At 39.2% G+C, this 14,024-nt stretch overlaps 1 protein-coding gene across 3 annotated transcripts in view; it reads right to left on the bottom strand.

Annotated features, from left to right (window-relative positions):
- Positions 1-1,577: 1,577 nt before the first annotated feature.
- ELP1 (elongator acetyltransferase complex subunit 1) overlaps positions 1,578-14,024 on the bottom strand; it is a 51,024-nt gene continuing 38,577 nt past the window's right edge. For all 3 annotated transcript variants that reach the window (XM_046673553.1, XM_046673537.1, XM_046673546.1), the window contains 8 exons: positions 11,778-11,840; positions 11,133-11,193; positions 9,629-9,742; positions 8,994-9,105; positions 7,743-7,870; positions 7,123-7,277; positions 5,498-5,573; positions 1,578-2,538 (listed from right to left, as the gene is read on the bottom strand). In XM_046673553.1, the coding sequence (XP_046529509.1) occupies positions 2,471-2,538; positions 5,498-5,573; positions 7,123-7,277; positions 7,743-7,870; positions 8,994-9,105; positions 9,629-9,742; positions 11,133-11,193; positions 11,778-11,840 (777 nt within the window). In that variant the 3' untranslated portion in view covers positions 1,578-2,470. The remainder of the gene's footprint in view (positions 2,539-5,497; positions 5,574-7,122; positions 7,278-7,742; positions 7,871-8,993; positions 9,106-9,628; positions 9,743-11,132; positions 11,194-11,777; positions 11,841-14,024) is intronic.

Consider the following 14,024-nt stretch of genomic DNA (forward strand, 5'->3'; position numbering starts at 1 on the left):
CGGGCCAGCACAGGAAGAAAAAACTAATTTTGCTTCCTAAACTTGCAGTCACTTTAAATTACTAAGAATTGTCAATTTTATTTATTTTTAAAAACACCCTCTTCAGTTATGGCCATGAAAAATCTCTCAAATGTGTGCCTATGTGTGTACACACACAAATATTATGTGTGTATATGGAGGTAGATATGTAAAATTTATTTTAAAATATGCAGCAGTGCTAAGAAATTACATCAAGCTATTCTTAGAAAGACATCATAAAAACATTAACTCCTGCCTCAGTTTTTTAAAAAGGGTAAATTTCAAATGTACTTGGATTGTAGGAGGTAGTCCTTTGCAAGTTTCCTTTTGATGTCTGGAGCATCGGAGCAAAGCTAAAACAATGGAACCAACAAAATAATTGAGGCTTTTAGCTTATTGCAGCACGAACTTCCCTTGGGACACAGTTCAAATTTTGGGAAAGAGTTACATACCCTTTTCTAGAACTTGCCAGACTCTTTCCCCCAAATTAAGCATTCATCACTCCCAGGAATTTCTTCTTTTCCCATACACTACATCTTTCCCCATGAATTCTTCCTTGATTCTGCCTTTAATTTGGAGGGTCTGCCCATGCTTACTTCTCCAAATGACCAAAATTCCACCTTGCTCAGGTGAGAGAGAGAGTGACTGATAGTAATTTGTATCCACACAAATTCGTTCTCACTGCTTCAATACATTATTTTAAGGAAACTGAACATCCATGAAAAGTCGCACTTTTATCAACAGACACATTTACTTCTATTTCCAACCCATCCACGTCGATCCCTTTACTGTGCTCCACAGCAGGATCACTATAATATAGTAAGATGTCACAGAAGTTACCATTTTCATTTACCTACGCCAAAGAGGAGTCACGACGCACTTTTAGCATTTCAACATTGGGCACTTAATTATAGCAAATCCATTATGGGTATGAGTCAAAAAGCAGATTTCTCCAAAGCAGGATATATCATCTTCTTCTTCTTTTTTTCCTATTATTTTGTGAAAATTTCCAGACATACAGAAAAGTTGAATCATAAAGCGAACAGACCCAGATTCTATAGTTAACATTTTTCTATGTTAGAGAAAGTTTCTTAAATCAGAATTCTGGGTATTATCTATACTCCGATGATTAAAAGCAGCATTTCCTGTTAGTTTATGTACAATAACGAAGGTCTGATTCTTGTATTAAACACGTGGAAGAGACCTTACCCAAGAATCAGAAACTGCCAAAATGAACTGAACTTCTTCTAGACTTACCAAAAAGATAAAACATTCTCATTTCTTTCAAAGAAAATAACTGAAAGACAGAGGTACAGAGGTCAGTTAAGCACGATAAAGAAATGAAATAGCCTAGACGCTGACAAAATATTTTTAAAAGAAGCAACACTTAGGGGCTGGCCCGGTGGCACAGTGGTTAAGTTCGTACGTTCCACTTCTCAGCGGCCCGGGGTTCACCGGTTCGAATCCCAGGTGTGGACATGGCACCGCTTGGCAAGCCATGCTGTGGTAGGCGTCCCACACATAAAGTAGAGGAAGATGGGCACGGATGTTAGCTCAGGGACAGTCTTCCTCAGCAAAAGAGGAGGTTTTGTGGCAGATGTTAGCTCAGGGCTAATCTTCCTCAAAAAAAGAAAAGAAAAAAAAAAAGCAGCAATACTTGGAGAAAAAAGAATAAATTATAACTCTGCATGCCATATGATGCACAGTGCTTACCATACCAAATGTGCATGATACTGCTTCAGAAATTCTAATCTGTTCTAGCTCTAACATGGCTAACTCTCTAGCAGAAAATTCACAGGCAGTATAAATAGTCCCTATGGACATTATAGGGATGGGAGGCTCAGCTCAGTTATAACTGGAGGCACAGGACTTGGGAAAATGTTAAAAATAGTGGCCATTAGCATAGGAAACCTTTTTATTCTGCTTTAGTTCAAGGTGAAGAAGCCTTTTAAGTGATTTGATTTGACCAAATTTTGGTAGCACTAATAGCCATGTTGTTTACATATAATGCTTTCTTCCAGGAACATAAAACAATTCAGGAACATTTTACTTTTCTTTACACTTTTGAGGTAGCAACCGTGAAACATTATTCCCACTTAACTGAGGCACAAATTAATTATGTGACTTAAGGTCCCAGTATAAATCAGACCTGTAGTGGGACTGAAACCTAATCTCCTGATTACCATAAATACCAGAAATATGCTCTCAAACAGCACTAAAGAAATGATGTTACATTGGTTAAACCTTAAAGTTTTGCTAATGATTAAAATTATATGCAAAATAAAATAAAATTGCTTGGCGTCTGCTGAGGTCTGCTATACAGAGCAGCTCTCCATAATGCTAAGGTAGATCTCCGTCTCACTCTTGCCAGTTCTCAACAGCCAGGGCCCGTGGAGCGAGGAGTGGAAGGAAAATGGTCTTGTCTGCCAGAGCCCTCTAACTGGGGTCAGAGTCACTCTAGAAGACTCAGTTTCCACTGGGTTCTTTTGTTGATCTTTGGCGGTATGAAAAGCTCAGCATCTAAAAGAAAGGAAAGGGAACTGTGACAGACACTCTCTCTTGCTGGCGGGAGCCGAGGCAGTAACTAACACTAAGGGAGCGGGCTTTGCAGCTACCAGATGACCTCAGAACCAGAGTTAACGTGTCTGTTACCCTTGCAACCTTCAGTCAGGGCAATACAGTCCGGAGGCCCCACCCTGAGAACACGGATTGCATTTCAACTTCAGCCATGTGGGAAGGTAGAAGAAAAAATGCCCACTGAGTGATTCAGAGTGGAAGAATGTTGTATATTTCAAATGGGGGTGGTGGTTACAAAGCCATATACATTTATTAAATCTCTCAAACTGTACACCTAAGGTCTGTGCATTTCACTGTATGTAAAATTCACCTTAATTATTATAAGAGTAAAAAATTGTGGTGGCATGGATTAAATAAAGTTAACAGACAAAAAATACTTAATGATAAAAAATTCCATAAACACAATGATCAATAATGTCCCTACTTTAAAAAAAAAGTGAAGGAGCAGGGGATGGCTGGGGGAAAATTCTGTCACTGTTACCTAAAACTCCCGGTCCTCCCTCTTTCAGTTAGATTTATGGAGTCTCTCATCTAACAAGGAATCATATACAGGAAGCAGAGATATGAGAAGACATGTATATATAAGGATGTTCTTTCCCAGCATTATTCATGATAAACTTCTAATACACCTGTACATATGAGCCATACAGACATTAAAAATTATTTTCAAGAATATTTAACAATGTGAGAAAAAATGTTCAAGATAAAAAGTTCTTAAAAACATGATGTTCATACATAAATACATGCAGGTACATACATATGGTATGACCAGAAATTATTGAATTTTCATTTTCTTTGACATACTTTTCTGTACAATCTAGATTTTCTCTACCAATCTTATCAGTTTTATAATTTCACATACAATTACTGCTCTCTAATCCGTCAAACAAAAACTATATACACAAAAAGGCCCCAGGAGGTTTTGGTTATTTAAAAATACTGACCCTGAAAAACCCTACTTAAAGAAATTCATTGTTAACAAGACTCATAATTTCATATTAAATAAAGATTAAACTTTGAATAAAACTTTATATTTTTTAAAAAAAGAAAAGTTATGAAAATAGTCTATCTTATTTTTAAAAATTAGGCCTAACTACAATGATATCTGATTCCTTGACTTAAGTAACAATAAACAGCAAGTGCCGCCTTTTTGGCAGGAAAGTACGTGTTCTGACAAACTACAGCAGCAGACAGCACCTTTCAATCTCTACGTTTGAATTTCACAGCACAAACACAGTCATTTTTACAAAGATACTTTGAGGGCTTTATCAATTTTTCCAGAGACTTCTCTTAATCCTCTGACAGTCAAATAATTTTCATTTGAAGCACTTATTTTGTTATCAATTGTAACAAGTCCAACGGCTATGATTCAAACACTTCTCTGATAACTCTCTAATCCATTTTATGAAATGCTACATTTTTGCAAGACTTGCAATTGATCTGCATGCTGCTGCATTGCATCACAAACATGAAACAATCAGAGAAAACGCCCCAATAAGTCACTGATCCCACTGTGGGGATGTGTGAGTGCACTTAGCTACTCCTGGCAGCTGTGCGGGGGTCAGCTGAGGAATATTTGAGTGGGACTAATGTTGTGAGTAGTTCATCTGCCTACTTTTGGATTATAAGAACTTCCTTCTACACAACCTTGCATTCACGAAGACACTGACATTACATACTCAGGTAATGAGCTTCAAACAGTCTTGAAGGTTCAGCTGGACAATGAAAGTGCTCTTTAATAAAGCCCTCTAGATTACCCCAGGGAAAGGTCAGCATCAAGCCAGCAACAAGGAAAAGGGGGTAAAAATCACAACTGAATTGAACAAAGTACAAACTAGACAATTACCAAACTTGCCCCGGGTCTAAGCTGAATTTCAGCACCTCAGAAATAACTGTGTGTTTTGGGACCGATATCAAAAGCATCGTGTGTGCCAGCCTCCAGGAAGAAGGGAAGCTAGCGATATAGTAGTTACTGTTCAGATGTATGAGCTTAGCTGGGATGGAAGGGAGGTAGTTGTTTATTCCTGGTAGAAACATAAACTCTTAAAGTTAAATTTAATTTGAACACCCAAAGGCTACTTCAAATGTCATCAAAATGCTATTATAGTACAGCATTTAAATGAAAAAATTTCAAAACACTGCCTGTCACATGCTAGAAACTACAAATAACAATAGGAGAAAACTGCCAATTATTTTAGAACATACCACTAACTTTTCAGAGCTGTGAGGTTGGTATGCTTGATCGATCCACCCGAAGCACAAATACTCAGGCACCAAAGTGATCTGTCAAAAGCTTCTAGCCAACTTTCAAAAGAAAGCCTTTAGGGCTTTTAACTTTGAGGGATATGCAATCTAACTGAGAATCATCTCCCCCAACAAACAAACAAAACATTTTGGGTAGAATTAAATACGAAATGCAGATAAAAAGCTAACAGCCTTTGGATTTGCTTTCAAATTATACTGTCAATCCTAAAGATGATTTAAAGGTTCAGCTCTTACGCAAGGATTATGAAAATGTCCCTAAGATGCAATGTGTAACTGCCAATAGCAAAAAAGGATGATTCAGAAGAATCTTTAAAATGTGTATGTAAATTAGACTGTTTAGACTCAAACTTCAGCTGTGATGTGCCTGTACGGGTGAGCGTATGCCCTTGTTGTGACAAGCGTATGTCAGGACAACTTTTAAAAAAATTACACGTTTAATGTCACATTGGATTCCCCGCCTGCCAAGTTCCTAACACTAGAAACATTAAACTGATTTTACTAAAGACAGAGTCTTAGAATTGAGGGCATACTGTAGTCAACAACCAATCTCTCCTTATACTGCTGACCTTCTCAACACTCAGAGAAAGATATGCCTTCTGCTTAGCACTGTAACGATTTACAGGGAAAAAGTACTAACCAAGAAGAGGAACCGAAGTCTTCTGTTGTTGATAAGAGGCCATGATACTATTTGCAGTAGAATCAGGACCTAGAACCTAAGTAGAAAGCAGACTGTATCAGCAAAGAAATGGTATCCTGCACACACGCCATTATCATACTCTACCAACAAAAGCAAAAATGTAATTTTCTGGTCATTTGCCCCAGAAGACTGAGAAGTTAACATGATCTGAACAGAAGAGGGGAGGGGAGGGCACGGGAAGGCATTATAAATTCTTAGTTTCAAATCACTATAGTTTTGAAGATGATCACATTTCTTCCAGGAAATACCTATTACAGTAAATTCAAGTATTTGTGGAGGTAATGATTCTTAGTTGCGTTTATTTTTAAGGTTTGTAAAATGCTTCTACATGTACCCTGTTACCTAACCTTCAGAAGATTCCAGTAAAGTGTACAGGGGAAGTATTATCCTCATTTATAACAGGAAATCAAGGCCCAGTAAAGCTATGTGTTTCGAATCAGTGAGCTGATTACCAACCTCCCTCTCAGCTCCGAACCCAGCCTTCTGTACGCTGCTTGTGATGCTGGTCCCAGAGCCTGAGGAAACACTCCTTTCTCAGCTGGCTCGGCTATGCTCCGCCCACAGCAGACACCAGAGGGAGAGAGCAAGAGGAAGGAATTGGCTCCTTCGTTTGCTTCCTTTCACTCAACAGTAGCTCTTTACCCCAGAAGCAGCTGTTCACTCCAGTTTCCGTTTATTTCCATATACTTCGAACCAGCCTCAACATGCCCCTCAGAAATATCAGCACCAGCTGGCTGGTACCCCCTTCTCAGAGGGTCAAGAAGCAGCTCAGAAGGGTCCTAGCTCCAAGCTTCTAAATGCCAATAACCCCAACTCTTCGTCTTGCTCCCTCAGCCTTCGGGGAAGAAGCCGCTGCGCGCAGTTATGCCCTCAGTGCTCCTCCCGTGTTCCCCTTTGCCTTTGCAGTGCTCCCATACTTCGTTAAGCAGTTCCACATATTAAATTCTCTCCAATAAAATATTAGCTGTGGGTTTTCTTTTCCTTAATGGACCCTGACTGATACACCAGCCTTTCTGAATCAAAATCTAAACTCTTAACAATAGAGCTGAGGTGTGAGAGACTGAGCAGAGGTATAAATAGAAGATAATACGTTAGAATTCTTGATGAGACACAACATGCTTAAACATAATTAGCAAAGCTTGTCACAACAACATAGAAGTGTCAAGTCAGATTTTCCATAAAGACTTTAAAGAAGTCTGATCCCACCCATAAGTCTGAGCAGCAAAGTGAGAAGCCAGCTCTAGGACTGGCTCCCGGACTCCACAACCTACTGTCACTGAAGCTGGGGGCAACCATCCGACTTTCCCATCTTCTCCATGGCGCTGCTTCATGGGAAAGGAGACATAAAAGCCCGCTTACTAGGCCAGGGGGTACTAGTCACTGTGCAGTCAAATTAAAATACTCTTACTGACAACTTAAACGTAAGCCTAAAATAACTTAACCATGGGGTATTATGTTTTAAGAACAGGAAAGTCTTTTGCTTTGACTTTTAAGAGATTGTGTGAGTGTAATAACCTGTGAAAATGATGAAAAAAATGCACATTCTGTGTCTGAGGAAAACTTACAGGTGTAGCTGAATTCTGCTCGTGGGTGAGAGTCCAAATTTCTGGAAGTGACCTTTCCATTAGCTGCAGAGTATCTTCAAAGGCCTTCTGTAATTCCCTTCCTTGTTCATCAAACTCAAACAGAAAGAGCACCTTTAAAATATGGTATACTTCATCTAGAGAGAAGAAATTTGAGAGAGTAGTAAGGTGCATCCCAGTTTCACTGCCTGAATCATAACATAGCTTCTTTCCCAGCAAAAAATATCTAGTATCACACTACAGTTGCCATCTCCTACACTTTCGTTTTTCCCAAATGCTGGAATAATTCAACATATCTACTGCTAAAAGAAAAACAAACACACTGGGGCCCAAGCAGAAGCAGTGTCTCCACAATCCTTTATCCCGGTTTCAGTGCGAATGGCTCAGAGCTCAGGGAGGTGGATGCCAATGGAGGAAGCCCTATAGGTTACCAGCTGAAAAGTGTTGTTCATGAATATGCCCTGAAATGACACTTCCTGCTGAAAGTTTTTGTCTTTCCTCAAGTTGGGAAAATTCTATCAATTATTTACTAGACTGTGTCTGTCTGTGCTGTGCATTTACTATTTTTTTGTGGGCAAGAATCATCAGCACTGAGAACATACCTTTCAATTTTTCAGTGCCCTGTGCCACTTCCTTCAACGCCTCCATAAGGGCCAGGTCCTCCAGGGGACTCCCCTCTTTGAGGCTGTGCTTCTTCCGCTCTGCTTTCCGGCGGTTCTTAGATGATCGCCTGTTAGAAATTAGAGATGTTGAAAAAGGGACTCTCCTTGTGCTGAACAGATTAAAATGAGTGTAACTGTTGGCCACTAAGTTTCTGGGAAACCAGAGAGTATACAGATGGTATTTATATTTTGGGAAAAATGGTGACAAGGTGTTAAAGCGACACCTAAAACAAAACTGGGAGAAGCAAGACTCACAGGCAGGAAGTAGTAAGGAAAACCCTAAAAAGTAATGTCTGGCCTGGAAGTTTTGATTAATATCAGAGTAAAACACGTTACATCTGATAATAAGAGCTCGAACAATGAAGAGAACAACCAACTTGAATTTTGTAATAAAAAACAAATTTAAAGCCAACAAAATAAAAATAAGGAGATACAGAAAAACCAGACAGGAATTTGAATACAATAAAACATTAATAAATCTCACATTCTTTCCTGTCTCAGAGGTCTTTAAATAAGCCATTTGTTTTGTCAGAGGTTCTCTCACCTCAGCTCTTAAAAGCCCAGTTCTAGGTGCCTTTCTTATAGTTTCTGATCGCCCCATACAACCTCAGAGATCTCTATTCTGAATTCCTAAAGCAAATTCAGTTTAAAAATATAATCTTGCAGTTTATGTTTTCCAAGCAAGACCATAAGCTCATATCTCCTTAAAGCTTTTTGGTAACCTCCACTACAACTAGCACACGGATGTTCAACAAATACTTCTGACCAATGGTTACACTGGGTCAAAGTGCAACGACTCACTTTATATTATGACTTCTTCCAATCCCGATCTTGAATTGAAGAAGCCTGAAATCTTTTTTCTTCATAATATTTTTATTTTTTCAGTGCCTACACATTATAGTCACTTAACATTTGTTAAATGAATAAAATCAGATGTTATATAAATTGAGTACCCAGTGTAAGTGCTACATGGGCACTGAGCAAACACACAGGCCACGAAGCTGCAGCAGAAAACATTTTAATGCTGAGTCTAATCTCTTAGACGTGCTAGGAAAGTCCAGCTTTCACACGGCCTTAAAGAATGCCCTCTCCCTCCCACTGCACTGTCCTGTTGGAAAACTGACCCATTTACTTGTACTTTCCCCATATACCCAGGGCATGGTCAATGTGCTGAATAAACGTGATACATACGCTGATATCCTGGAGTTACTATGGGAATATTTGCCACTCATGTCACTGCCACTCACGACACTGCTGGTTTCAGAGAACAGATCTGAGTCTTGACCATGGGGCTCATCCTCATCTAGAAAAGAAGAACCAGATGCAGAATGAAATCCCTGCTACGTGGGTTTACCTTCAGTGAGGTAAGTGGATTATAGTTAACCAGGGCATATTTAAGGATGGATGAAAATTATTACAAAGTTAATCTCAAAATGAAATGAGATTATATTAAATACAGTTTTATTACTGTAAACTAGTACTTTACAAAACTTTTTTCTTTTCTTTCATGTTTTCCAAGCAAAGAAACTTTCAGAAACAAGAAGAATCCTTTTGTAAAACACAGTAGTCAGCTGCTCTGGTTAAGGGGCGGGGGACTGTTAGGCAGAGCTCTTCCCCCTTCTGCGTGGTCCTGCCCCCAAGCCCTCCCCAACACCCACAAACACAGACATCCATACATACACAGGCCCTGAGGGCTTTCAGAGCCCTCAGACGCACCCCCCCCACCCCCGGCACGGTAATCACATTGCAGGAGGCACAGTAAGCATCCCTGACAATGTGTGATGTTGTTCCCCACCACGCGGCAACATCTTCATGCAGACACTCACCCAGATTCACCTGCTGTGCTTGCTCCTTGAGCTCTCGAACCACCAATAAACGTTTTTTATGACGACTGAATGTGGCTGTCTGAGAGTCCAGAAATGCCATATAATTTTTCTGGGCTGAGGGTATAGATGGAAAATAACTTGGGTATGATGTTTAATCAAAGAGAAAAAACTAGAGGAGGGCAGTGAGGGAGTTGGAATTTAACAAAAAGCAACAGTTACTAGGTTTTCCAAGCAAGATTTTTTCCTTAATGAGAATTAATCTACATTGTTTTAGGAAAATAAACTAGAGATTGACATTCCAGACCTCAGAGTTCACCAACATCATTCTAGAATACTCTCTACCACTAAACTTATAAAATCACCTGAACAAAGACTTGGTATCTAACCCAAGAGAAGACAGGCAAATAAAAGGAGCTCACAGGAAGCTGTTAATAAAAATGGGAGGAAAGTCACTGACATACTCCCTAAACAGAGGTATTAAGCCTGTGCAGATGAACTGTCGGCATTTTCCCAGGTTCTCAGTAGTGGAGAAAATCCAAGAGCAGACTGTATGGATTGCAGGGCCAGATGCTTTCAGTATCCAGTCGGGGCACCTAAAGTGCACGATACATGCAGAACCCTCCCGCAGTTTTAATGAGGATGGGGGAGAAAGGAGCAGAGAGGGTAAGCATGTGAATGTGTGTTAACGTCACAAAGGGCAGACATTATTTACAAGGTAGACTGTGCTAAAAAAGGCAGAGCTTAAAACCAACCCTACTCTCAAAAGATTTCTAGAAGTCAAACTGATGTCCTTTTTTCACTTTTGCTTTAAGCGTCATAGTGACCACTAGTATATTCTACAACTGATAACACTCATCTGTTCTCTAGGAACCATCAACTTGATTTGTAAAGCGTCTTCCTTTTATTTTGTCGATATTCACTTCGAAAAAATTTCAAACCCACATAAAAGTCCCAAAAGTTCAATGTACACATCTATGCCCTTCACCCAGACTTATCAATTGTTAACATTCTGCCATATTTCTGGCTTCCTGTTTTCTCTCTCCACACACACTCTCTCTCTCTCTATTATTTTTGTGGAATCTTTTGGAGAGTAAGTTGCAGATATGATCCTTCCCTCCTAAATATTTCAGCTTATCTCCCTTAAGAATAGGATATTATTTAACCACAATGCAATTATTAAGTGCAGAAAAGTGACCATTGATACAATACTATTATCTAATATATAGTTCACATTCAAGTTTACCAGCTATTCTTAAATAGAAAGATTCTCAACCATACCTTCTCATAGGTCTTTAACATTCAAATATTTTATGTGCTACTATTTAACAATTTAGCATGTTTAAAAACCCTGGTCAGAATTAAATATTACAACTAGTGGAGAATTTTGAATGACTCCATATAACACATGATTAAAAGATATAACAAGGAAGGGAATGCTCCCATCTTCCTCTCCCCATCTCTATAACTCCAAATGAGGAATATTACCTAAAATTGTAACCCTCACCTTCTAAAATGGAAGGCTTTACGTTGGTTTCTATAATATCCAGTCTGTTGTATTTGTATACCTAAAAGGAAAAAATACAACAATTTTAGGCAGGAAAACTTCAAGCCCTGGAGAGTTAAGATACTTGGAAAGAAATGGATCACTTTAGAAGTGACCAGGATATCTTCCAGAGGAACAGACCTCGCATAGGGCAACCAATGAAAATTCAACTCACTTCAGTAAAAAATAGTAATACTCCACATTTAGAGGACCAACTAATTCCAAACATCAAGAATAACTTTTTTTTTGAGGAAGACTGGCCCTGAGCTAACATCCGTACCCATCTTCCTCTACTTTATATGTGGGACGCCTACCACAGCATGGCTTGACAAGCAGTGTCATGTCCGAACCTGGGATCCGAAACCGTGAACCCTGGACTGCTGAAGGGGAATGTGCGAACTTAACTGCTGTGACACCCAGCCGGCCCCAGGAATAACTTTTTAAAATGGTTTAAAAACCACTGCTTGTCCTTAGATGGGGAACCTCAGCTATTTCTGCTTAATTGCACTAGCCTCAGAAGATAAGCAGCTCCAGCTCACCCTGTCACCCCCGCGCTCTCGCTCTGCTTAGCCCCTAGCACTGGGAGGATTTTTAAAGTTCTCTTACCACTCTCAGAGCTTCTTCCCAGGCAGCTCCTTCTAACAGTAAGAGCACAGCTTCTTCATAATCCTGAGGAGGGAACATCAAGGAAGGCAAGAGTAATGGAGTGAGTGTGTTAGATGCCACCATAACAAACTGCAAAACTGCCTACAGAGCTGCCTCTATCCGCCTTTCCAGGCTATCCCTTAGACTCCTAGTTCTCAGCATAGTGCCTGGCCTAGAGTACATGCTCAACAAATACTGATACAAAAGACAAGGGAGGGGTATAGATTCTGAAGGTAATCAAAAAACACACGCTAAGTATCATCTCTCTACATTCCTCAGCATCAAAACCACCAGAGAGGTCTGTTAAAAAACCCCATTTCCCCAGCTTCACCACCAAGTTTGATTCAGTAGGTTTAGGTGGGCTCCTAAGCTAACAAGCCCATACTTAGAAAAAATGGTAGACTAGAGCAGTGATCTTCTAGACTTTTTTTTTGGCTCTTTTAATGTTTTTCTCCAACTTTTTATTTCAAAAAAACTTCAAACCTACAGAAAACTGAAGAATGCATATAATAAATAAGTGTAATAAAAACTTGCATACCCTACAGTCCTCAAGTGTTTTTGATGTTTATACCCCTTCCAGTAAAAATTTGTGATCCTGGGCCGGCCCGGTGGCGCAGCGGTTAAGATTGCACATTCCGCTTCTCAGCGGCCCGGGGTTCGCCGGTTTGGATCCTGGGTGCGAACATGGCACTGCTTGGCAAAAGCCATGTTGTGGCAGGCGTCCAATGTATAAAGTAGAGGAAGATGGGCATGGATGTTAGCTCAGGGCCAGTCTTCCTCAGCAAAAAGAGGAGGATTGGCAGTAGTTAGCTCAGGGCTAATCTTCCTCCAAAAAAAAAAAAAAATTGTGATCCTGTACCCCAATACATAATTACTTAATGTACTTATAAAGCATATAAAACACAACACATTTTTAAAAGTTGAACTATCTAAGACAACTGGCTAAGTTTTCTCAAGTAGTCACTGTCATGAAAAGGGAGGGCAAGGGATTACATTAGATTAAGAGAGATTTAAAGGACAGAAGATACAAAATGCAATACATGGCCCAAACTGGAACCTAATTTGGATCAATCTACCGTAAACAATTTTGGAACCATTGAGGGAACCTGAATTATTAGATAAATTAAAATGTTATTAACATGGAAAGATGAAGATCATAACCAAACAAAGCAAATTTACAAACAGTACAGCACAAACAGTGTAATCTCATTTTGGTTAAAAAAGTATGTGTGTTTGTGTAGATAGAGAGAGAACTCTAGAAAGAATAGAGGTGCTAATAACAGCAATCTCTGAGTGGTAGGAAGGAGGTGTTCTGATTTTCTTGTATTTGCTTTCAGCATTTTAAACCATCTATCATACATATATATACTACCTTAAATAAGTTAATTTTAATTAAAAAGACTAAATAAAAGTATTTTCTTCCCAGACCCCAACAGATCATCTTGCATATGCCACACTAACAGGCCCATACCACAGGTCCACAAAGGGACATAGTAGGATGTGTTTTACTTCACGGGCAGACAGTGTGTGTGTGTGTGTGTTTTATCAAAGTGAAAATCATATAACATATACAATTAATCATTTGAAGGTGTATAATTTGATGATATTTACTGTATTCACAATGTTGTATAACCACGAAAGTTTTTTTTATCACCCCATTAAAAACCCTCTATACCCATTAAGTAATCCTACCCATTTCCCAATCCCCTCAGCTCCTGGTAACCTCTAATTTGCTTTCTGTCTCTCTGGATTGGCTTAGTCTGGATCTATCATATAAAAGGAACCATATAATAGGTGACCTATTGTGTCTGGCTTCTTTCACTTAGAATAATGTTTTCAAGATTCATCCAAGTTGTAGCATGTATCAGTTCTTTGTTCCTTTTTTTTTTCCTTACATTTTTTGATTGTAGTAAAATATACCTAATAAAAAATTTACCACTTTAACCACTTTCTAGTGTATAGTTCAGTGGCATTAAGTAAATTCACACTATTGTGAAAACATCACCAACATCCACTACCAGAACACTTATCATCTTGCAAAACTGAAACTCTATACCCATTAAATAATTACTGCCCACGTTCCCTACCCCCAGCCTCTGGCAACCACCATTCTACTTTCTGTCTCTATGAATCTGACTAATCTAGGTACCACACATAAGTAGAATCATACAATATTTGTCCTTTTATATCTGGCTTACTTCGCTTAGC

Source organism: Equus quagga, chromosome 1 (assembly GCF_021613505.1).
Source record: "Equus quagga isolate Etosha38 chromosome 1, UCLA_HA_Equagga_1.0, whole genome shotgun sequence".
Lineage (NCBI taxonomy): Eukaryota > Metazoa > Chordata > Mammalia > Perissodactyla > Equidae > Equus > Equus quagga.